This window comes from Lontra canadensis, unplaced genomic scaffold (assembly GCF_010015895.1).
Source record: "Lontra canadensis isolate GAN:19392208 unplaced genomic scaffold, GSC_riverotter_1.0 scaffold25, whole genome shotgun sequence".
NCBI lineage: Eukaryota > Metazoa > Chordata > Mammalia > Carnivora > Mustelidae > Lontra > Lontra canadensis.
In genome coordinates, this window is record NW_022631019.1 from 14731944 (window position 1) to 14758883 (window position 26940).

General features: G+C 37.5%; 1 protein-coding gene across 18 annotated transcripts in view; it reads right to left on the minus strand.

Annotated features, from left to right (window-relative positions):
- EIF4G3 (eukaryotic translation initiation factor 4 gamma 3) overlaps positions 1-26940 on the minus strand; it is a 338175-nt gene that overhangs the window by 77543 nt on the left and 233692 nt on the right. For 16 of the 18 annotated variants that reach the window (XM_032863666.1, XM_032863668.1, XM_032863667.1 and 13 more), the window contains 5 exons: positions 15112-15200; positions 10110-10356; positions 6035-6168; positions 4385-4504; positions 3898-4008 (listed from right to left, as the gene is read on the minus strand). In XM_032863666.1, the coding sequence (XP_032719557.1) occupies positions 3898-4008; positions 4385-4504; positions 6035-6168; positions 10110-10356; positions 15112-15200 (701 nt within the window). The remainder of the gene's footprint in view (positions 1-3897; positions 4009-4384; positions 4505-6034; positions 6169-10109; positions 10357-15111; positions 15201-26940) is intronic. The other 2 variants (XM_032863660.1, XM_032863658.1) reach the window with 1 other exon arrangement.

The following is a 26940-nucleotide window of genomic DNA, read 5'->3' on the forward strand; positions in this document are numbered from 1 at the left end:
AAGTTACTGCGAGCAGGTCTCTGAACTTTGTTGAACGTAGGCTTTCTCATACATTAAATGCCAGTCCTACCCACAGAAGTTATATTATGAGGATCAGGGATATAAGACATATAAAAGGACCTTAAAAACTAGGTAAGTTATCATCAATACAAAAGAAGAAAAAGAACTTTTTAAAGAAGTGTTATCTAGGGGCGCCTGGGTGGCTCAGTCGTTCGGCTCAGGTCATGATCCCACTGTCCTGGAATTGAGCCCCGCATCAGGCTCCCTGCTCAGCGGGAAGCCTCTTTCTCCCTCTCCCACTTCCTTTGCTTCTGTTCCCTCTCCTGGTGTGTCTCTCTCTGTCAAATAAGTAAATAAAAAAAAAAAACTTTTATATAAAAAAGTGCTATCTATATTGATATATTAACCTTAAATATTTCATGTCCTTTGGTGTGTGTGTGAGCATGTGGAAAGCTTAATACAAACTATCAAATTTACAGCATCCTTCGAAAGATGCACCATATATAATGAATGATTTATTTACTAAACACATGAAATTAAAGAGTTATGAAGTGTACATATATAAAAATGAGCCTGAGCCTGGTCTCCTTGCTTAAAGGAGAAACAATCCTGATTGGAAGAGGAACTCCATGGCTGGCAGAAGAATTTTTTTTTTTTAAGATTTTATTTATTTATTTGACAGAGAAAGATCATAAGTAGACAGAGAGGCAGGCAGAGAGAGAGAGAGGAGGAAGCAGGCTCCCTGCTGAGCAGAGAGCCCGATGCGGACTCGATCCCAGGACCCTGAGATCATGACCTGAGCCGAAGGCAGCGGCTTAACCCACTGAGCCACCCAGGCGCCCCTGGCAGAAGAATTTTAAGGTATAATGTGCTCAGGGTCCAAAAATGTGACAAGTCAAATGAAACATCAACATTTGGCATTGATTGGGGTGCCTGGGTGGGTCAGATGGTTAAGCATCTCTCTTTGGCTCAAGCCATGATCCCAGGGTCCTGGGATCAAGCCCTGCATTGGGCTCCATGCTCAGCGGGGAGGCTGCTTCTTCCTCTCCCTCTATTGTTCCTCCTGCTTATGCTCTCTCACTCAGTCAAATAAATGAATAAAATCTTAAAAAAAAATCTTTTTGGCATTGATTAACTAGTGAGATGTATTTTTTCCCCAGGTGAACTGAGTTTTAATTTTTTTGTACCTTCTCTCATATATTTTTCTTAAATGTATTAAATAAAAAGCCATACCCATCTCTGTTTTAGAGATCAATATACATTGCTCTTATCTCATAGACTATAACATTAAACTTACCCAAACAGGACCAATAATCATCCTACCATATTTTAAAGAGAAACAGCCAAGTGTTCATTTATGGAGAAAGGGAAGGATGATATAAGCTCAGGAAACCTCTATGCCCATAGAATTTTTATAATAGCTCAGCTAGGGGTGCCTGGGTGGCTCAGTTGGTTAAGTGTCTGGCTTCGGCTCAGTTCATGATCTCAGGTTCCGGGGATTGAGCCCCGCATTGGGCTCCCTGCTCAGTGAGGAGCCTGCTTCTTCCTCTCCCTCGCCTACAGCTCCCCTTGCTTGTGCTTCCTCTCTCCACCTCTCTCTGTCAAATAAATAAATAAATAAACTATTTAAAAAAAAAAAAAAAAGCTCAGCTAACCTCAAAGCTAACTGAAATAAATATGAATGGTAAATTACTAGTCTCGGTCCACTGTCTCTCTTTCAATACATGTCTCTTGGGGGCACTGTGATGTCTACCCAGATTACCATTTAAATTAACATCACAGGGGCGCCTTGGTGTCTCAGTCCTTAAGCATCTGCCTTGGGCTCAGGTCATGACCCCAGAGTCCTGGGATCAAGCCAGGCATTGGGCACTTTGGTCAGCGGGAAGCCTGCTTTTCCCTCTCCCACTCCCCCCAGCTTGTGTTCCCTCTCTCACACTCTTTCTCTTTGTCAAATAAATAAATAAATCTTTAAAAAATAAAAAAAAATTAACATCACACTTGCTAAGTAATTCAACTTCTAAAAAGATAGAGAGAGGATACTGCCTGAGTGCTTCCAACAGATCTATACATTACTATCCATCCAAAGACCTTTATGTTTGAAAATGTTGCGTAACTGCATATGACATGTTAAAACAATCGCTACCCACTTGTAATAAGTCTTTTGTAGAGAAGTTTATAGTAGGAGTCATAGTTACTTAAGCCACACCAGGAAGAAATAAGCCTAGCAGATCTTAAGATCTTTGGATGGTAATCATTTATAAGCCAATTGGGAGGCTGGTACCAAAAACGATGAAGAGTAAGACTGCTTCTTTTTTTCCAAACAGCATTATTAACTGTTCCTTTACTGGTTACATAGCTATATCCTATGAAATTCCCATTTGAATCCACAACAACATACCAACATAAGCAGGACAAATTAAGTGTAGCAAGTTTGTTAACTGTGGGAGATGCTGGAAGAATAAATACTTGCATTAGGCTTAACATATCAGTATTACTCTGACAGATCACAATTTTACTTAAAAATTAGCTTGTGTCACCTAACAGAGCTATTTAAAGAAAGTGAAATAACTAGAGCTAACCCTTTTGGAGACATTACAAATTCCTCATAATGGCTCATTTCCAATCATATTTCTTGGTACCAAATAACTCATTTACATATGTAAGCAGGTAGATTAGTGGGCAAACACACATGGTGATAATTTTAAAATTCATTTTCTAATTTCAATGTTTTAAAAGAGACATAGCTTATTCTCAGTCCATAGCACTTCCTTTTTGCTACACCTAGTTATTAAACAATAGCAAGCTAGTGATGTAAAGTGGAAGTATACACTGAAGATGAGACGTGTCAAATCATACCTTCTGTGAGTGACATATGAACAAAACAGAGCAATATGATAATGACAGATGCTGTTAACCTGAAACTAATCAAAAATGGCATCAACATTATTTCCAGTGTTTGGCAAAGCAAAGATATATATCAAAACCGAAACAAAAACAAAAACAAACACTAATAGAAACACAACTTTACATTACCAAAAAGGGAAATAATGTTGAAAAATAAGGTATCAAATAGTTTCTAAAAAGCTGCTTTCTAAGACTTTCTGGTGAGATAATTAAAACTTGAGAAAAATTTTAATTTAGTATACAGAAAATAAAGATTAAATTTCCAACCTGGGTGAGAATAGAAAATCACACACAGAGATATTGTTAAGATGGTAATGCTCAATAAATAACATGCTTCAAATTAAGGAGATTTTCTGTAGGTTTTACAAAGCCTTCAACGCACTATAGGCACTGAAGTATTTTTAATTAGTATTTGGCTGCAGGCAAAAAACAAATAATTCAAATATCTACAAAGTGACATTTGTTTCCTGATGTGTACAGTCTTATTCCAAAGCAGTTTTCAAAAGTTGCCACTCCAGAAATAAAAAGGTGATGGGAAAAATAAAAAGTGTCACCTTAAATAAAAGTATTTTTACAAACAAAATAAAGTAGATTTGCAAATGTACATCAAACTCAAGCTCCTCCAGAAGTTTAAATTAAGTGCTCTCTGTACCACTCCAATTTGGGAAAAACAGGTATTCACATCACTGGCAACCTTCCCCCATGCTTTCTGCAAGTCTACAAAGCAGGGAGTAGGCACAGCCTGCCACATCTTGCACAGCGCAGTGCCCCAGCATAACTCCACTGGTGACGTCACTTCTACCGCTGAAGAGCCTGCCAATGGGGGTGTAAGTGCAACCTGCAGTATACCAACACTGCACTCTTTTGTACATGTCATGTGTTCATATAGTGACTTCACAACCTACAGTAAGTGAGAAAAACAAAACAGAAAATATCGTAACACCAGAGACTATTGTTAAAAAAAAAAAAAAAAAAAAAAAGGATTCAGCGCACCCCTAGAGGCAGGCTCTTCAGGGGTGGGTGCGACATCGCCAGTGGAGTACAAGCTGGGGCTTTGCTCTGTTCCAGAATTGGCAATCCATGCCTGCTCTGCACTTTGCAAATCTGTAGAAACAAAGACAAAGAGATGACCATTAGCTGAATGTCATCAGAGATCTCAACCACATCAGGACACCTCAAAATAAAGCAGGAACCCTATTTAAGGTTAGCTCTATTTTTAACCCATCTGCAGTTCAATTGAAAAAAATTGGAAAAAAGTCAAGACCAAATTAATGCAGACCAGTTTCTCTCAGGTAAAAACAACTCAGTGTATTCTTCATTTGCTTTAATATTAGTTGGAGAAAAAGACAGCCTTTGCCTCTTCTACGTCTTCTTGGTTAGAGGAATCAACGAAAAAATGCCGCTCTCTTGCCATTAGACAAGCTGTCATGAAGTCTCTAACAGTTTCTAACTAACTGGGCTGTAGGGAACTTGCACTTACGGGTACGCCTCTTCCACCAGGGGTTTGCCTTCCAAAATCAGCAAAGGCTGGAGTAAAGTCTGGTCCTCGAGGCAAAATCCGAGGATCCAGAGTTCGCATTGGCAATTTGGGTTGGTTGATCTGCATGAAGAAGCAAAGGAAAGCTTAATCCAAGTTTCAGAACACTCAGTGCCCTGAAAGTAAAAACTCAGACTGAGAAGTTATGTCAGCTGAAATGGCGAACACCGGCTTTCTGAAGCAGTGAAGTCCAATCCTAACTACGGTAGCTTCTCTGGACTTATTCCTGGGAGTGACTAGGCCTAAAATTTCCAAGGAGAGGCTAGACATAATAAGTAGACCGGCTCAAGAGACACTCAAGGACCAGCAGAATGGCCCAAGAAAAGCTATCAGATCCTATGAAGTAGGGACAAATGAGGGAATTCTTTCCAGGATATTCACCAGGACATCAGAGCACTTGCTTTGAAAAATCCTGTTATCATTTATGTCAATTGTGCTGTTGTTGTTTTATGGTTAGTAAAGCAAATATTCTCAGTGAACAGTAAGTCTCTAAAGGAGATATTTTAAAAATCTCACTCAATCTGCCTTGTTAATTGGAGCTATCTGGCTTTGTATAGGCATGTATTGTGATGGCAGACGAAACAAAGTGAAGCAGCTCAGGGAGAAATCAACTAGTAACTGGGTTAAGTCAGAAACCAGTAAGGTAGGGAGACAACAAAGAATATCTTCTAGAGGATAACTCAATTTAGGGTATGTAAAACCCACCCTCTAAACAGTCTCAAATTAGCACTACCGTAAGTACCCAAGAGAGAAGACTTAGATACCAAGAGAAATAAGAAACCTTGTTGCTTTAAAGAGGAGAATAATATACATAGGGATTGGATAAGCAGCTGCTGGAAATCTTAAAGAGGTAGATCTCGTTCTGAAAGACAGTTACCCTCTATGCTTCAAAAAGGACTAATATTTTCTCTTCAAAACAAAAATATTTTAAGCTCTGTCATCATCACTGGTTCATCATTGAGAGACATAAAATTACTTGAGCTACACATCTGACTCTACTCTTTTTAACTTAATAAAGACAAAATAAATACTGTACTAATTTCCTATATCCACTATTAAGCTCAGATGTAAAGAGAAAAGATGCCTACCTATTTGCCAAAACTGAAAAGTAATCACTATAAGTATTTATTAGAGAAATTTTGATATAATATTATTCGAATTATGCTGACTACCACTTGTTTGATTTGCCAAATACACTCTTATGCATCTGACCTGTCCTCAATGCCATTCTAACTCCATAATGCAATCTTAGAACAGTGAATAAAGAGCTCCATATCCCTTTAGCCGTATTAGCCCAGCAGACACACATTTTTTACATCACAATGCAATAGCAATAATAAGCAGGCAATGAATGAATTTTAAAACAATACCACTCAAATATGCACCAAACCCCAAAGTTCCAGTAATCCACAATAAACCCCAAATCCAATAATATGTAGGAAAACTCTAAGACTTAAACATTATATATTTTAATTCAAATACATATATAGTCTTAACAATTCCTAAAAACTACTCATACTTCACACATCTGTACTGATAACTGAATCCAGTTCCCTGTAGAAAGACAGAGCTTTCTCTGAGTATATAGCTTACTTTGTCAAGAACCACATCACTGATGGGAGGCAGGCCCTCCGGTTTTTGTATACAGGCTGGCATGAACTGGAAGTCCAGCAAAAACTCCCTGTCATACTGCTTCTTGCCTTCACTGTCAGTAGGCTTCCAGGAATCTAAAAAAAGAGATGCAGACAAATAAGTCTCTAGGGTCATTATATGGATAACCCCTAAGAGTCCAAATGGATTCCGATATTCACTTTACCCTGTCATAGACTAAAATACAAAGCAAACACTGAGCTACTGTCAGAAAATGTCATGTAAAAATTTTAAACTGTCTTATGTTCCTTGATCCCTTCTGAATACCATTAGCTTGTAATCTGAAATTGCTACAGAAACCACTTAATATACACATTAAGCAGCCTTTGGCCAGAAACATGTAATAATACTCATTAGATAAACTACCAAGCCTTTAAATACCTCAGAAATAAGGAATCTATAATACTCTTTAGTTTCACGTAAAAGGAGACTTCGGGTGTTCACTTGGAAATGCTATTTTGGAGGGAAAAAAAGGCAAAAGGACACAAAACAAATACAAATAACTTCTGTAAGACTCTGAAAAGGCTAACCAGCTAGATATAATTTTTCCCCTGACCATGGTTTACTTTATTTAGTAGTGTAGTTTTTATTATATATATTACATATATATATATATTATATAATGAGTTTTTATTTAGAAGTATAGTTGACTCAAAATATTGTATTAGTTTCGGATATACAAGACAGTGACTTGACAATTACATACGTTACAAAAGGCTCACCGTGGTAACTGTAGTTAACCACCTGTCACCATATAAAGTTACTACAATATTACTGACAACATTCCTTACGCTGTACTTTTCATCCCTGTGACTTATTTATTTTGTAACTGAAAGTCTGACCCTCTTAATCCATTTACCTTTTTTGCCCACCCACATCTACCTATCCTCTGGCAATCACAGGTTGTTCTGTCTCTGTTTTTGTTTTGATTTTTAGGTTCCACGTTATCGGTGAAATCATATGGTATTTGTCTTTTTCTGTCTGACTTATTTCACTAAGCATAATACCCTCTAGATCCATTCACACTGTTGCAAATGGCTAGATTTCATTCTTTTTTTATGGTTGAGTAATCTCCACCGTGTGTGGGTACAGTATGCATGCAAAAACATGTATATACACACATCTTCATCATCCTTTCATCAGTGGACACTGAGGTTGTTTACATATCTTGGCTATTGTAAATAATGCTGCAATAAACATAGGGATGCATATGTCTTTTCAAATTTCTGTTTTTGTTTTTGTTGGGTAAATACCCAAAAGCAGAATTACAGGGTCATATGGTGTCTCTATTTTTAATTGTATGAGGAACCCCCCCCATACTGTTTCCCATAGCAGTGGCACTATCGTTATTCCCACCAATAATAATATTTTATTTTTATTATTTTTTATTTTTTTAAAGATTTTATTTATTTATTTGACAGAGAGAGATCACAAATAGACAGAGAGGCAGGCAGAGACAGAGGGGGGCGGGGAAGCAGGCTCCCTGATGAGCAGAGAGCCCGATGCGGGACTTGATCCCAGGACCCTGAGATCATAAACTGAGCTGAAGGCAGCGGCTTAACCCACTGAGCTACCCAGGCGCCCCAATAATAATATTTTTAATATTAATTTCAAATTAGTTTTTTGCCATAGCACTCACTTTACTACTATGACTATTGTTATAGCTATCATTTCTCACAATCCTAATCTCATTACATAAAATTGGAGAATTTCCTGAAATTTTTGTTGGATAAGGAAAGCAAGTCACAGTATTTTTCTTTTAATTAACAAAACTCTCATCAAAATCAGGCCCCAGATCACTTCACGATAGTTCTTTGGGTCCTTTTTTATGTTAGTGATTCTTAATATATAGGTGATAGACTCAAGATGGTCTGTGAGAACACTGTAGATATTTTCAACCAAATCCTTATTATCTTCTTATATTCATTAAAAGGCAGGCAGTTTATTGGGATCTAAATTTTAAAGTGGCAGGGAGCCTGGGTGGTTCAGTCAGTTAAGCATCTGCCTTCGGCTCTGGTCACATTCTCAGGATCCTGGGATCAAGCCCATGTTGGGTTCCCCACTAAGCAGAGAGACTGTTTCTCCCTCTGCCTGCTGCTCTGCCTACTTGTGCTCTATCTCCCTGCCAAATAAATAAATAAAATCTTTAAAAAAATAAATTTTAAATTGCCATTTTCCAATTACTAAAAGGGTATATTACAATTTAGTTGTTCAATATGGTTGGGGCCTACGGTTGGGTACTTTTTCCTTGCCAAAGGATAAAAATATAACTGACAGGGGGCGTATGGCTGGCTCAGTCAGCAGAGCAGGGGACTCAGAATCATGCATCTGAGCCTCATGCTAGGCATAAAGCTTACTCAAAAACACATCTCTCACACACACACACACACACACACACACACACTCCCTATAAACGACAAGAGTGTCTCAATCTCCTAAAGGACTGGGGTAGCCACAAGTGCTTCGTGATATAATACAAGCCTAGATCTTCAGAATTTTAGTATACTGAGTCCTAAAGTGAAAAGAAAATTTCACTGTAACGTACCCCTACAATTTCATAAAGCCCACTGGCAGCAGTTAACGGGTAGTGAAAGATCAGTTCATTAAGGTGGTGTCTATCAGTGACTTTCATCATTTCTTACTACAACCCCCAATGAGAAATAGAATGACTCCATGACTCAGAACAAATATAATTAAAAAAAAAATTTTTTTTAGAACAAATACAGATTTAAATAAAAGAAATCAGTTTCTTAAAACAATATTTGCCCTTGCTCCTGTAATGCACTGACAATTTTTTATTCTCCATGTTAAAAAATGTTGGTTGTACATCACTAATTTTTGTCTAAGATTATTTCTGATGTCTGATATTCTGCTTTCAAATCCAATCTCACATAGAAGTCACTCAGATATCGCAGACTGTGAAAAACGTTGTACCTACCCCAAACTTTCTATCAAATGAACCATCTTTCCCCACGTGTCCATGCCACATCACTCTGAAAATTTCAAAGTCAATCATGAGTTATATAGGATTGGAACAGACTTTAATGGACTTGATGGTGCCTGGAGATGAAAGAACCTCCAAGGGTCATCATGTGTTCCACAGGGCACGTCTCATACTGCATGTGCTTAATAAGCTAGTCACACTGCTTCTGATGATTGTAGTTCAGTTCCACAGTGATTTCTGTCAACAAATTTCTCTTGTGAAATCAGTGAGTTACAACCAACATTTTAAAATTCTTTTTGTGGGCGCCTGGGTGGCTCAGTGGGTTAAGCCGCTGCCTTCGGCTCAGGTCATGATCTCAGGGTCCTGGGATCGAGTCCCACATTGGGCTCTCTGCTCAGCCGGAGGCCTGCTTCCCTCTCTCTCTCTCCCTGACTCTCTGTCTACTTGTGATCTCTGTCTGTCAAATAAATAAATAAAAATCTTAAAAAAATAATAATAATAAAAAAAAATAAAATTCTTTTTGTTTCTTTTCTCATTTCTTCCTTTTAGGTAGGCTCCATGCCCAACGTGGGGCTTGAACTCATGACCCTGAGATAAAGAGTCACTTGTTCTACTGACTGAGCTAGCTGGCTCCCTACAGTCCAACATTTTAAAAAGAGAATAGAGTGAAAAATGTCAGTGTGTTACATGTAATAAGGGTAAGTGTTTAAGGCTTGTGAAATGATGAGCATAAAAGAGCACTGAAACAGCCCTTTCAGTTAATTAAGTAAAACTAAGTAAAATTCCTCTTGTTGAATTCCACTAGCCTAGCACTGACCGTTATCCCCTGCCAGCTGCTCTTCCAATGCCTGTAAAGCAGAATAACGGCATCAGATATCACTTCCGTCAACAGAGAACTCCCTGGATTTGCTAGTCACTAACTTATGCTTGCTAATCTATTCTGTAAATATTATGCTGTGATGAGCCTCTTATCTTCCATCCAATATCTCTCTACAAAGAGCCAACATTGCTGTAAGGTTAGAACAGTGAAGGTGAGAAGGAAACACATGCACAGGAAGGCAGGGATACACTTACCTGGTTTGAATGGGAATGTCACCCCTTCACCAGAACTATCAGTGGAGCCTGAATTAGCATCTATTCCTTCACCCTCAGAAATACTCTCAGCACCATTACGTACAGGCTCAGCTTCTTCTCCATTTTCTTCCACAGTTTTTACTTTTTTTAGGTCAGAGGGGTCTCTTCCAGGATGAAACCCTTGGCTCATTTTATCCTGTTCAGATTCAAGTACTTTGTCACCTGAAAGCTCCTCTTCAGCTTTAGGCTAAAGCATAAGTGAACACAGAGGTTACATGATTTTTACCATGTAAATATGCATGAAAACCTGTACCTATCCCCTCAAAAGGCAAACAAAAACATCACTCAAAAAAAGGATGTCTGTGTTCAGCATATGGTACTAGCATGCTAAGTTTATTTAAAACACTTTTCTCATTTCATCTCTTGGCATAGAGAAGACAAGTCACATGGCTACTGAAATGCTTTAACATGACTAATGACATCTAAATGTACCGAAGGTTAGAATGGAAAGAACTGTTAATCCTTGCACTTGTTGGACATGAAAGAGTCCTAGTCAGAAATCTAAATCAAGCACTCCTACCCTTGCCATTAAGGCTCAGCAAATATAAAAAGAAACATTAGAAGGTATTTTTTTGTTCCTGTTGCTGCTAAATGGAGAGTTTGATGAATAAAGTATCTAGGTCCTGCAAAGCTGATCATCTCTTATTTTATAAGAAGGCCACTTGTTAATTAAAATCTACCTTGTTTATTGGTTCCTGGAATTCTCTGTGGTTGTAACCTTATTCAAATTATATATAGTAAAGTGCTTGGCATGTAGTCCTCTATGGAGGGAGAAATCTGGGTTCTGGTGCATCCTATTTCTATTTTTTAAAGATTTGTTTTTATTTATTTTTGAGAGAGCAAGAAAGCACACAAGTGGCAGGGACGGAGAAAGAGAATCTCAAGCAGATCCCGCGCTGAGCACAAAGCCCGTTGTGGGGCTGAATCGTAAGACCCTGAGATCACAACCTGAGCCAAAACCAAGAGTGGGACGCTCGACTGTGTCACCAAGGCACCGCTGACGCATCCTATTTTTTAAAAGCAAAATAGAATTGAAGTTATTCACCAGATGACTTTTGACCACCACCTGACCCTTGGTTTTGGTTGAGATCATGATCTCAGGGTCATGGAATGAAGCCCTGCGACAGAATTCTTGCTCAGTGCAGAATCTGCTTGGGATTCTCTTCTCTCTCTCCCTCTGGCCTTCCCTCCACATACACTCTCTCTATACAATCTTTTAAAAATAATTTCTTGAGGACCATATATGAACTATCAAAATTCCTTGAGGCTGGTCTCATGAACTTTGTATCTTTCTTTACCACGAAGGGTAAGCACTCTAAAAACAAGCCTTTGGAAGAAGCACTCAGAGGAAACAGACATTCTAAATTGATAAATTCATGCTAGGAGAGAAAAAATAGAGGCTCTGCTGAATTCTTTCAACAGAGGATTGTATAAAAGAATGTCACATACACAAGCAAGTGGTTATGCCCAACTGATTCATAAAATTGTTTTTTCAAAAAATTAAAAAGTTAAAAATCCTACTTTCTTACATAAGTGAAATATTATTAACAGATATACTACCAGTCAATTTTCTTCTAAAACACATCAGATCATGGGAAAAGACAAAATTTTAAACTGCTGTCTACTGGGGTGCCTGGGTGGCTCAGTGGTTCCAAGCCTCTGCCTTCGGCTCAGGTCATGATCTCAGGGTCCTGGGATTGAGCCCTGCTTCAGGCTCTCTGCTCAGCAGGGAGCCTGCTTCCTCTTCTCTCTCTCTCTGCCTACTTGTGATCTCTGTCAAATAAATAAAATCTTAAAAAAAATAAAAACAAAATGTCTACAGAAACAGATGGTTTTTAGGACTTACTTCCATGATGAAAACAAAAAGTTCATGCAAACACGGACACACATACACCTACAATGCGTGTGCATGTGTGCTTTCTCTACTTGCCCAACAGGAAAACATAGTATGGAAACCATCAAAAGAAAGACATAAAAATTTCAGGAAAATACAGGTTGAAATAATTTCTTTTTAAAACATGGCTCAGAATGAGCATCTTTTAAAGTTTAAAAAAAAACCGAACTCCCAAGTTTAAATCACAAATCAACAAATTTCCTTTTTCTTATTCTACATTCTATTTGTAGTCTAACTTATAATGACCTTGAAATGCCACCTTCTAATTAAGTACCGATCATCAAGAAGGTCTTTTAATAATTTGCCATGAGAGTCTGTCACTGGTACTTAAACTTATTAAAGAGCAGTATAGCTACATTATACAGTTATAGAGAGTTCTTTTTTCAGAGCTTATAAAATGAAGAAAAATGTTATTTTAGAGGAAAAAAAATTTATTATGTCCTCTTCTCTGTACCTAAAATCAGCAAAAGAAAATCTACTGGATATAAGTAGAGAATGTATTACTTGGAAAAGTTAATTTCTAACTGGAAAAAGAAGTATGAAGAAACTTGGTTCCATGAATGACAAACCATAATTCAGAGAACACAAAATCATTGAGCTGTCTGAGGCACACTGTTAGGATATTTTTCAAGGGACTCACAAAATGAGCTGCACTATTTAGCTGGATGAAGCCCTATTAAACGAGCTTATAACTAACAGTTCCTAACCTGTTTACTAAGAAAACCAGACTGAAGAAAGGAAACACATTATTGGCTGGACTGTCAAAGGTTAAACTTTCATAGGAAGTTGTTAAAAGAAGAATTTAGTTGATAAAACTGCCTATTTAATTCATGAGTTTTAAAGTGCCAAAAAGTCAGACCAGACCACTATGGGTTAATAACTCATGAAATATCCTAAAATTTTAAAACAAGTTTTAAGATGCCTTGATCAGCAATTTTAAGATGACTCACCCTTCATGTTACCCTTCTAGGCTATAATTTATAGAATTTGATAAAATATTTGCAATGATATAACAACCAAATATATAACCTAATATGCTAATATCTGAAACATTCTTTTAAAGGCTGAGAAAAATCTGTTAAGAAAAGGAGAGCTTAAGGGGCGCCTGGGTGGCTCAGTGGTATAAGAAAAGGAGAGCTTAAGAATCAGTGAAAATAAAGATAATGACAACCAGTATGCCCTAAACTACTATAATAAATGTTCAACTACAGGAAAGACACGGAATTGGATTTCTGGGGGCGGGGGGGAAGGTCTGTGTGCAAACAATCAAATTCTTTTTTTATTATCCTTAAAACTATAAGGTAAAGAAAAAAGTGACTGATTCAGAATGAGTCAAAACAGTTCTCATGTACGAAGAATAACAATCTGAAGCAGGCTTTAGCCAATTATGGCTCATGGGTCAAACCTGGCTCATCCCATATCTGTACAGTGTGCAAGGAAAGGATGGTTTCTGCATTTGTAGTCACTGAAAAAATTTCAAAGGAGAATATTTTATGACACATGAATATTATATGCAATTCAAATGTCAATGTCTGTCAATGAAGTTTTACTGGAATATAGTCACAGTCATTCATTTATACATTGTCTATGGCTGTGTTTGGGCTACAGCAACAGAGCTGAGAAATTGTGACAGGGATCATTTAGCCTCCAAATTCGAACTATTTACTCTCTGGACTATTAGAGGAAATGTTGGGCAACCCCTGACCTAAAGAAGAGGATGAATACTTGCAGTAGTGGTGGCCTACCCATTTAATACTCAATAACGCTTAGAAATCTAGCAAAGGAATATGAAGTCTAACAGAAGAAAATGAATAAAAATAGCGGAATCTAAAGAGAAACCAGTTTATGAAGCTCTTACAGCCATACCAGGAATGTATGAGATTCCCCTGCCTCTGGAAGGTATTTTATTCTCTGTAGGAGCAACATTTTCTTGTTCAGCTGCAAGACAAGTGCAGCAACTATTTGCACCTCTACAACTTCCTGCCAATTCTTATCCCCTGATAACCACACTGCAATCACTTCCATGAAACATTTTAGTGGTTGCTATGGGACTAACTGTGACATCAGTAGGGCATCATGTAAGAGCAGTGACAGGACAGGGGGAAGTAACAAAGGGGTACTGTGAACTGCTTGGAAAGGGTAAGAATTTTAACTAGAGAGAAAAGCCTTTTGAAACTAATGCATTTAAAGTCACTTTAAAATAATCTATATATTCTAATGTTATCACCTTATGCATTTAATAAAAATTACTTTAATAAAGTAGATGTTAAGAGTTTAAAAAGAAAAAAGTAACGTACAGATTTTTTAGATTACTCTTCATTTATAAGCTTCAGTACATAGCACTAAGGATACTGAGATGATAGACTATGAACTGATAGGACACTCCTTAGGACTAACTCTACCCTTGTTTCTTTCTTACATGGGCTCCTATCATGCTGTAACCTACAGCAAAATCTGGCACGGTTTAGTTCAAACAGATAAATCACATGTGAAAAGTCACGTTACGGGGATGCAGTTAAAAGATGACATTTGCAAAATGAATTTCTCTAAATGTACTTGATAATTTCTACCACCACTGCTACTCAGTATATGAAAAAACTGTTTCTATTTTTTTAAATTTAATTTTATTCTTTTTCAGAGTTCCAAAATTCATTGTTCAGGCACCACCCCCAGTGCTCCCTGCAATACGCGCCCTCCTTAGTAGCAACCTATTTCTCTTTACCAGAGCAGTTTTTCCATCTAGTTAACACAAGGAAAAATTCAATTGAGGGGGTTGGGAGATGAACCAAAAATTAAGCAGTAACTCAGTTTTGCCATTTTAGAAGATGCATTTGGAAAGACAGACAAGATTCTGATGAAACTGAACATGGTATCAAACATCTTTTTTAAAACTCTATAGGTGGACCAAAACAATCAGACTCTGAGCTTGATATATCACATTTTGTTTGAAAAACAGTATCTCAAAAAAGAGATATAAACCCACACTTGTCTTAGGAAATGGCACCACTACTCTGAAGATAAGCTAAAGAGATTTACTTTGTCCCTTACCTCCACTTCCGCCTCTAAAACCTCTTCAGTGGTTCGGGTCCGATCTTTTGGTTTCTTCCACATCTTTGGTGCGGTTACAGCTGTCTGAGCTGAAATACAAGATCAGAGCCATTACTTCCCACTGCAAAGTCATGTTTGGAAATACCGAGTCTAAAATGATACCTGTATTCAAAGTTAGCAGAACACAAGAGGGCTTCACCCATATGGAAGAAACAGCTAATGACCAAGTGAACACCTGTGTGGTTGTGGCCCAGAGACTGCACCAGCACATGTCTTAGGCACGAACTGTTCACATCAGCACATACAGCCTTCCAACCACTGTCCTAGGTTCCTCCTATTTCATGGTTAGGATACATAATTCGGTATCTATACAAGAAACTGGCCCACCAGCCAATTCTAGACTTGGGTCTGCTTCTATTATTAATTAACTATGTGACCGAAAGCAAGTCACACTTCTCAAGCACCTGCACATTTAACTATAAAGAGGGGAGTGAGATGAGGTGATATCTAAGCTTCCTTTAAGTCACAAAACCTATCAAATTCCAGCTTCTGTTTTTCAAAGCTTTCTCGACAACAAAGCAACACTCCGATTAAGACTGCACTAGCTAGGCAGCACTTCTACAATATTTAGCTCTCACTTCAGATCAATACTGTTGGTCTAGTCACCCACAGCGCTGGGGAGAACATCAAGAGAGAAACCTAATTTTTACTGATTATACTGGATCAGAAGTTCTATTTGGGAAATTAAGCCTAAAAAGGATTTTTAAATATTTATTTGGCTTGCAAATTTCACAAAATCGTTCAACATTTGGATGTACTATTTAAAGACGAAGCATCAGACAGCACATAGAATATATTAAAAGGAGTCTACAGAAGTCAACACATGAATCAACAGATAGAAGTGAGGTATGACGGGCAGACAGGCAGGGAGAAGAGTCCCCGGAAAGCCACTTAACAAGTACAGACATTATCAAAAGGGAATCAACACAAAGCTGGAAGGTTCCCTGTACCGTTTCCCTAGAGGAATAGAAGAGTTCATTAAGCAGAACCAAGCAATCTCTCTGGACAGCCTACTCTTTCTCAGAAGAACAGCAGCATATGAACGCTTACACTGTTCTGCAGAACAAGGAAAAAGAAACATTTAACATTCCTCTCCAAATTATTGCACCATCCTAAAAAATACTATTGTAAATCTCCTTTGTTACACACACCTCAATTGTTTTTTTCCCCTTCCCCTCACGGACCATGATGAACAAGAAAACGTTAGATCACGGTTGTTCTTCTTCGGTGATCTACTTAAAGTAAACTATTCTCACAAAGTATGGAATTAAGATTGTGGTAACCGCGCACAGGTTTAAATTTCCTATGGTCTCACAGTCTTATACGGAATATGTATGTTCATGTGTGTCTGTATGCATGTAGCGGTCTCTTCATTTTTTATGGATCTTCTGATTCTATATAACCGGTCTGTTTTATGTGCATCTCTCCAAAATGTGACTAATTCTCCTTCCACCACAGAATCCACATTTTATTTTAAATTTTATTTCACATATGCGGAAATTTAGCTCTAAATTCCATTCGTAGAAAAGGGGAAGACCACTTTCTGGAGGATTCTTTGCTATTGAATATACACCCAGGAGTGGCTTCCTCTAAACAACAAAAATCAAAGATGTAAATAAACTTTATTTTTCAAGAATATATCAACCATGCCCACAACCAAAAACCATAAAAAAAAAAAATCCAAAAGACAAAAAACAACAAAAAACCCCACAAAAACCATTTCTTCCATGGACAATATAACACATTTAACATACTTTTTTTAAAAAGAGCTACTTATGCAGCAGAAATTGTTACTCTGTTTAAGTGGCTACTTAAAGTTCTGATTTAAAGTAATAATTCAAGGGGTGCCTGGGTGGTTCAGTGAGTTAAAGCCTCTGTCTTCAGCTCAGGTCATGACCCCAGGATCCTGGGATGGAGCCCTCATCCGGCTCTCTGCTCAGCAGGGAGCCTGCTTCCCCTCTCTCTCTCTGCCTACTTGTGAACTCTGTCAAATAAATTAAAAAAAAAAAAAAACTTAAAAAAAAATAAGTAATAATTCAAAAATGAAGCGAGAGAAAAGACACACTTCTTTTAGGAGATATGCAATCTTTTGAAAACCTGAACACAGATATACACACATACCTAGTGTCTGGAGAGATTATGATAGACATCCCCTCTCCTACCATTAATGATGGAGAGGTGCACTAAACTTTGGGTGTTCTACAGTGGGGAGGAGAGAAGAGTGGGGAGGAAAACAGAGACATCAACTCTGATTTACAGGACAAATAATCCTGAGTTAGCTAGAATAAGATAATTATATTTAAGACACTGTCTCAGATTTGCTGTTTCCTTTCTAGTCCATGCCCAAAGCCTACACCTTAGATTAGGCCCATATTATCGCACTAATGTTACCATAAGATGGTCTCTTAACTAAGTATCTCTGATTCTTATTTTAAGATATCATATACAATACTGATGGATGGCCTTTATAAATAATTGATCTGACTGGGTTATTCTTTTATTGAAAATATTCTTCAAGCCATCATACACCATGCCAAGCATAGTTCCTTACACAGAGTGGACACTTAGTTTTGTTGACTAAAGAAACAATAGCAGCTCTATGTGAAAGATATAATACTGACATTCCCAAAACAAAGACATGGATTCTTTCCCCCTTGTCTTCAATGAAAGCACCACAGGACAGGTGACAATCTTTGTATGAGATTCTTAATTATCTGAATTTAGAGATACCTAAAAGTAGCTTCCCCTAGCCTTCGTAAGAACTCAACTCTTAAAAGCACATTTAATTTCTAGGACTTTAAAATACGAAATAAGGAAATGTAAACAAAAAAGCAATACTATGATTTCAAGACTTTTGCAAATTTTACATTATGGGCGGAAAAATGATGTTTTCCTTGAATGCTCGTGTTAGGAAATGACTAAGATATAAATTCAGGAAAATACTGGGGACACAGACAAGTTTAACGATTGGGGTTTTTTTTTGTTTGTTTGTTTTTTAAAGATTTTATTTATTTATTTGACAGAGAGAGACACAGTTAAAGAAGGAAAAGAAGCAGGGGAAGTGGGAGAGGGAGAAGCAGGTTTCCTGCCAAGCAGGGAGCCTGGTGCGGGGCTCGATCCCAGGACCCTGGGATCCATGACCTGAGCAGAAGGCAGATGCTTAATGACTGAGCCACTCAGGTAGCCCAATGACTGGGTTTTATTTTTTTTATTTTTATTTTTTAAAAATTTTTAATTTAAGATTTTATTTATTTATTTGACAGACAGAGATCACAAGTAGGCAGAGAGGTAGGCAAAGAGTGAGGGGGGGAAGCAGGCTCACCGCTGAGCAGGGAGCCTGATGCGGGGCTCGATCCCAGGACCCTGGGATCATGACCTGAGCTGAAGGCAGAGGCCTCAACCCACTGAGCCACCCAGGTGCCCCCAATGACTGGGTTTTAGAAAGATTCTTTGTCTTTTCCACGACAGAGGTTTTAGAATTTAAGCCAAGACTGCATCGAGTTAGAAATGTTCCCATTTTCTACTCTCACCCCTGAAATGGAATACAGACTCCAGAAAATTGTGCTGTATCAAAACTATTTTAACTGGAAACGACTCCATTTAAAAAAAAGAAAGCACAATGCAATATATTTTTGTGACAACTGGTAAAGGCCTGACAAGTCATCCCTGTAAAGAGTCCCTTGTTGTTCACTTACTTTTTATATGGCCTTTATTAGAGTCAAGATCCTAATCTTGCAAATTAAAAGCTAATAACTATCCCTGTGCTACTCAGGAGGCAAATGCTGGGCTTGGAGAAAGGGGGCTAATAGAGAAGATTCGTAAGTTGAATGAGTTTTATTAAACCAATGTAATTTTGCACAGTCTTCCCTGAAGCCTGATGTAATTACAATACTGAGGAAAACTACTATGTAAAATGGTAGATCACATAAGAACAACCAATAGCAGTTAAGAGACAGACACAGAATGCATCCTGAAGAGCTCTCTAGATCATGAAAACATGATCTAGAATGTACACTGTCTCTTCTTTCCAGGAGTATGAGTGCTAAAGAAAGTCCAAGTAGTTAAGTCCTGGTTACCAATCTGAACTTTTAACTCTAAGAGATGTCAGAAATGGTATAGGAAGTGCAAGAATGACACATGCCTCCTATCACTAGTATAATGCTATTTCTGTATCTAGGTTATTTTTTCTTCTCCTAGTCCTGCCAGTCATAATTCCTACATATACATGGACTATCATTCACCTTCAGATTTAGAAAAATATTTATAACCTTTCTTTCTGAATTTTTAAGTAGGGTCCACATTCCATGTTGGGATTGAACTCATGACCCAGAGATCAAGAGTTGTACATTCTACCAAAAGAGCCAGCCAGGCACCCCACATGTATTTTTTTCTAATCATAAAAGTAAGATACACCTATTGAGGAACACTTACAAAATTTAGACAGATATAAAGCTGGAAAAATATTCTATGAGATTGAATGCTTTCTTTCTGAGATTGGGACCAAGATAAGAATGTTTACTTTCACCACTTCCAGTCAGTATTATATTGAAGGTACTAGCTAGGGTAGTTAAGTCATGAAAAAGAAATAAAAGGTGCCTCCAGTTAGAAATGAAGTAGAACTGTCTTTGTTCAGGAATGACAAAAGTACTTATACAGAAAATCCAAAGAAAGCTCTACAAAAAAATGCTAATAAAACTAGTAAATGAATTTTAACAGGATTGTAATATAAGAGACTGAAAACTCCACTGTATTTCCATATACTAGTAATGAAAAATTAAAAATTGAAAGGAAAAATACCATTTATAACAGCATCTAAAGATATAAATTTGACAAAATTATGAAAGATGTGTACATTAAAACCTTCAAAACACTGCTGAGAGAATTAAAGAAGAAAAACTGTGATGATATGCCATGTTCATGGGTCAGAAGATTCAGTATTTTAAGATGTCAATTCTATCTATAGTATTCAACACAAATCCAATTAAATTCCCTTAATGAGATTAAGAGTTGCATGTTCTACTGACTGAGTTAGCCAGGCGCCCCAATCAACAGGCTTTTTTGTAGAAAATATTTGTAGAGAAAACTGATTCTAAAACTAACATAGTTAACTGTACTAGAATTAAGATAAAAAACTTAATAAGAAATGCAAAAAATTAAATTAAATTACCTAAAAAAGTAAAAGACTTAGAATGGCCAAAACAATTTTGAAAAAGAATAAAGTTGGAGGACTTAATACTATCTCATTACAAGAATTACTACAGGCCTCAGAAATCATGACAGTGTGGAACTGGCATCAAGAAAGAAAACTAGATTAATGGAAAAATAGAGAATCCAGAAATAGACCCACATATAATATATATAACATACTTAGGGAAAAGGTTTTAAGAAAATTCAACAGAGAAAGGACAGCTTGAAATTCTCACACACTGTAAAATAGCAAAAATATCTGGAAAATGGTTTGTAGTTTCTTAAAAAGGTTAAAACATACATTTACATGGAACCAAGCCATTTCACTCTTACATATTTACTCAAGATATTCAAGAGAAATGACAAAATATATCCGTAAAAAGACTTGTACACAGATGTTCACAGAACTCTGCTCTAATAGCTCCAAATTGCAAACAACTCAAATATCCAATACGTGAACAAACTGTGGCACATCCATAGCGCTATCAGTAATTTTTTAAAAAATATGAGCTACTAACATATGCAACAATATGGATATATCTCTTGAGTAAAAAAGCCAGATCAAAGTTTATGCTTTCTGATTTCATTTGTAAGACGTTCTAATGAATGCAAACTAATCTATAGTGACAGAAAGCAGATCAGTGCTTGCCTTTGGAATGGAGTGAGGGTAGTGCAGCTCAGAGGGATTTATAAAGAGGTATGAGGAAAGTTTTGGGGTGATATTATGTTTATTACCTTGATGGTAGTAATAGTTTCATGAGCATATATACAGATGTCAAAACGAATACAATACTTTAAAAATATATATGTTAACTTTATGTGAATCACACCCCAAAGGTGTTAAAATGGTTCAGGTCGTTTCTTAAAAAAAATTAAAACGGAAGTATATCCACGTATCTATTATGAACCTGCTAAAAAATGATAGTGTTTTTAAAAGACTTTGAAATAGCTTGTGTAGCATTTTTCCATTTATGAAAAGAAATATATATCTGTACATCCAAGTAATGGGGCTCCCAAGGGCTGTTTTTTCTTCCTTTTGTTGCCTTATATGTTTTCTTTTTTTAAATGACAAAAGTATCAATTGAAACAAATATAAAGGTAACACCCCCCTTCCCCAACTAATTAATTCTAGTGGCTTGAGGTAAACAACATTAACACTCTTTGGTATATAGTTGGCCACACCTTACTGACTCATACAAATAATCATAACCAAATACATATGTTTATTTTAAATGGAAAAATGGAGTCATACTAAAGTTATTTTACAAAATGCTTTATTTTCCCTTAATTTATTATGAAAATCTTTCCAGGTTATCACACAGTTCTATCTCATTCATATATTAGTTGTAAAATATCCAGAATAAATATGTATAATTCCCCTTGAAAGATATTTTGCTATTTTCTTGCCAGATTTACCTCCAAAAAGGTAAAAGTTAACCCTTACACAAATACATGAGTGTTGTATTTCCTCCCTTCTCACAGGTAACTTGGTATTATAGCTAAAAATGGTATTTCCCCACTCAATAATGGATGGGCATCTTTCCTTTCTTTTTTATGGGGGGCCTATTTGTTCTTTCTTTTCTATGAATTTTTATTTTTGTTAGTTACTCAATCTTCTATCAGATTGTTTGCTTTCTTCTTTTTTTTAACTCACAGGTACTCTGCAGACAGGTTAACCTTTTACATACCCATTGTCCTGTTTCTTTTTGCCAAGATAAAATTCAGAATTTTATAATGAATTTTCTCTAATGAATGCATGTTGTTTTTACAAACAACACCAACACAAAAACCATGAAAGAAAACATGCACTTTAATTATTCTGAAATTAAGGCAAGGAAATTTGATAATGACTCAAAAACTTAAGAATGTAGAACTTTAAGATCCAAAGATTTTTAAATGGATTCACTTGAGGGAGCCTGGCTGGCTTGGTCAGAAGAGTATGAAACTCTTGATCTAGGTAGGGATTGTGAGAGTTTAAGCTCCATGCTGGGTGCAGAGATTACTTAAATAAATAACACTTGAAAAAAAAATAAAATTGATTCACTTGGATGAGAATAAATCCACTACTAGCAATCATCTACTTCGAGATCGTTAAGACCACATGTTCCCCTAGTTTCTGAAGCATATCCAAGCTAGGAATTTATCTTCTATCTTACAGGACCACTTCCTGCCCCACCAGCATTAAAAATTTTACCACCAACACACTTAATGAGTCATCGCTATTCTAAGGCAATCGAGGACATGACACAAGAATCCAATTATTAGAGTTTGAGCCCTTTGCGGATAAGGACTGCATCTTTTTGGTCTCCTTTGTATATGCACCATTTAATATTGCACCTAATCCATGGCAGATGCTCACTGAAAATCTGTTAATGAATGAACTCCCTGCAAGCAAATTTCAGTCCAAAGTTAATGTCTCTCCGTAACACTAAACACTGGTTCAGTCTCCTGTGCATTTGGAAGTATTGCGTTATCTCCATTTCGGAGATGAGGAAACTGAAATACAGACAGATGAACTCAATTGCTCCAACCCCAGAAACAGTAACCACTGGAGCTGGAATTGAAACACAGATGTAACTGAAAAGTCCTTTTGCAACATAACACCCTCTTAACTCTAGCTTGTTCCTGCACCTTCTCCTCCAAATTCCAAATTCATTTACATTTTGGTTAAGAAGACTTTTATTCTGTAGCAGGAAGAGGATAAACAAGGGAGGGCAGTGTGAAGAACAGTTTGTCTATCACCACTATGGCATAGTATGTCATGAGGAAAATAAAATGGTAACGTGACGTTAAGGATAAAGATCTGTTCCTAAAAGCCAGCGGACAGTGCATATGCAATTCTGTCAGCAGTAAGAGCAAAGCTGATTCCAATGAGGCCATCAGCATATTTTCTAAGTGTCTGTATTTTACTGCTCTTTTTGCATTAACCTAGGCATTTCTGCATTTTAACAAATGCTCTTGTACCACCGCTACCATAATCAAAATAGACTACAACTAAAGGTTTAAGTCCGGCACAGATGAAGAATCTTCAATCACTACAGCACAAACAGACAAGACACTATAGCACAAGCAGCTATGTTTCTGTTTACTCAATGCTTTTCACCTCTAAATAAAACACTAAGGCTCACTGCCTTGAAAATGCTAGAAAGTAGATTAAAAAAACACATTCCTGTTTGATCCATCAGTGAGACCACATTGCCAGTGCTTTGCAAAATGCCCAAGATCACTGAAACCTTGATCTGGGAGAGCTACTATGAGTGATAACATACATTCTAACAGATGTATTTCCTCATTTCTTCATCTTACTCATCTTAGATTTACACATGTCTCTCTGTAAGATCACTGAGTTCCCAAATACTGTCAAGTGACAGAATTATATTTAGGTGTTAAGGGTCGAGGAATTACCAGAATGGAAAATTTTGTGAAGACAGCCATACAAAAAAATTGTCAACAGGTTCTTTAGCATGGTGTAGGCTGAGAAGTGAGCAATGTGGGAATTAGCACCTATTAAACAGTGTGAAGGACTGGCCAAAACAAAGTAAAATTAGGGAGAGTTGGGAATTCAGCCTTAGCTGAAGGCTTAACCCGAGTCTGGACTTTTGAAACAACTGTCTATACAACTCTTGGATAGATATATCCATAAATTATTTTCTCTGGAAGACTTTACTGGAGTTTCCAAGAAAAGTCTCAAAGCAGAAAGAGCTGTGATAGTTGGGGCAATCCGCTAGTCTATGAAATGGACTTTCTAGAAAGGAAAGCAGATTGAACAGCTGGATGGATAAATGAAGGGGATGGACAGCTGGAAGGACAAGAAAGGTCAAATTATAGGAGTATTTACCCAGGGTGGCTCAACAGAGGCAAAAATACACAAGAACTAAGCTAACTAAGAACTAAGGAAATGCAGAATCATTACTTCTAAAACACCAATCCCTGATGTGTTTCATCCATTAATACTGGCATTGCTCTCTCAGCCCAGTCAGGTGTTCCATATTTGTGACATCAAACAATGCCCCTAGAATGGCTACTACAGTGGTGCATTCACTACCTAGCTGAGAACACCCTCTCAAACTCAGGTAAGACATAGCTACTAGTAAAATAATAAGATAGAGTAAAAATAATGCAAAGTTCAGACATAAAATACATCAAAACACAATTGGTTTTTGGTTGTACTCCCAACATTCTTCCAAGTCTGGTACTGTTGATTCTGGTATTTCTGTTGAAATCTATTTCCTAATGTCTAAGCTGTAACTTCCCTAACTGGATTCATTTCTAGCTTCAGGGTTTCCTAGCATTTACTTCTAAAGCTGATGCCTCTGACAGATCCTTTTCTTTTTCTTTTCTTTTTTTTTTTTAAGATTTCATTTATTTATTTGACAGAGATTACAAGGAGGCGGAGAGGCAGGCAGATAAAGAGAGGAGGAAGCAGGCTCCCCACTGAGCGGATAGCCTGATGCAGGGCTCAATCCCAGAACCCTGGGATCATGACCTAAGCTGAAGGCAGAGGCTTTAACCCACTGAGCCACCCAGGTGCCCCCCTCCGACAGATCCTTATATACGCTGGTGACACAACCACTCGAAGTCCTATTCATTTTTTTAAAATAATAGCTTTATTGAGAAATAGTTAATATACTATAAAGTTCACTTTTTTTTAAAAGATTTTATTTATTTGACAGAGATCACAAGTAGGCAGAGAGGCAGGCAGAGAGAGAGAGAGAGAGAGAGAGAGAGAGAGGAGGAAGCAGGCCCCCTGCTGTGCAGAGAGCCAATGTGGGGCTCGATCCCAGGACCCTGGGATCATGACCTGAAGTGAAGGCAGAGGCTTTAACCCACTGAGCCACCCAGGCGCCCCTATAAAGTTCACTTTTTAAAAGTATACAATTCAGTTGTTCATAGCTGTAATGGAAAAGTCTTGCCACTTTCCTTTGTAGGGAAAAACTCAGTTATTTCCTATTGTGTGTTTCCTTTACCACTTGGAATACTTCTGACACTTCTTGTCATCAAATATATGGGGTTTTCCCCTCCATAACAAGCAATTCTCCATGATACCAACTGGGTGTCCTACAATTTAACTCAACTCAAACATTATCAACCTGAAGATGTCAGATCCCACAGGTTAGGGCTCAGTTCCACAAGATGTTCTCCTCATTCCTACTTCAGATGCCAATCGAAAGCTCAGGTGGCCAATCAGTATAGCTCAGAAGTTCCAAAGACCACCCTCTCCTCAGATTCGATAAATTTCCTAGAGCAGTTCACAAAACTTGGAAACATGTACTTGCATTTACTAGTTGAAGATATGATTACCAGTTTAAAAGATATAAATAATCAGATGAAGAGCCAGATGAAGAGGCATAAATAGACAGGGCGAGGTCTAGGAGGGTCTCAAGTAAAGAAGCTTCAGTCCTTGGAGTTGGGAGTACATTAGTTGTTACTGGTATGGACGTGGTTGCCAGCCTGGAAGCTCTCCAAAGCCCCTCTCCCTGAGATTCTATGGAGGCTCCCTCACATAGGTCTGACCAAATATTAATTCCATATGCAGTCCCTTTCTTCTCTCAGGAGAATGGGGCATGGGGCTGAAAATTCCAAATTCCAATGACTTGGTCTTTCTGGTTACCAGCCCCCATCCAGAAGCCATCCAGGAGCCTACCTAGAGTCACCTCAGTAGAACAAGAGGATCTTAGTACTATCGCTTAGAAATTTACAAGGCTTTTAGGAGCCATCAGTGGAGGTAAAAGACCAACATTAGAACAAGAGATGCTCCTAGTGTTCTTAACACTTAGTAAATTACACGGGTTTTAGGAGCTCTGTGCCAGTAATGGGTGACAGAGACCAATATATATTCTCCACTGGAGTGCCTGGGTGGCTCTATCAGTTAAGCATTCTGCCTTCAGCTCAGGTCATCATCCCAAGGTCCTGGGATTGAGCTCCATGTCCGGTTCCCTGCTCAGCAGGGGAGTATGTTTCTCCCTCTCCCTGTGCCCCTGTTCTTGTGCTCTCTCTCTTGCTCACTCTGTCTCTCAAATAAATAAATAAATAAAATCTTCAAAATACATAAATACATATCTATATACATTCTATTATTGCACAACAGCATATTCACAGAGTTGTGTGACAATCACCACTATCTAACTTCAGACACTTTCATCATCCCCACAAGAAAGCCTATACCCATTAGTACTCCCTCCCCAGCTACTCAACCGCTGACAACTATGTTTCTACTTTGTGTCTCAAAGAATTTGCCTATTCTGGACATTTCACATTAACAGAATCAAACGCTATGTGGTCTTCTGTGACTTTTTCACTTAGCATGATGTTTTCAAGGCTTATCTATCTTGTAGCATGTATCCATACATCATGCCTTTTCATGGCAGAATAATATTCTATATTATACACACACATACACCCCATTTGTTTATACATTCATCAGCTGATGGACTTTGAGGTTGTTTCCGCTTTGGGACTATCCTATTCATTTTTTTCCCATTCGTTTTTTTCTCTCTGCTTTTCTTCCTACTTTTCTACTCCTGACCTAAATAGGAAGTTAATGTTATTTGTATCGTCTCCTTAAATGCATGCCTAAAGTTT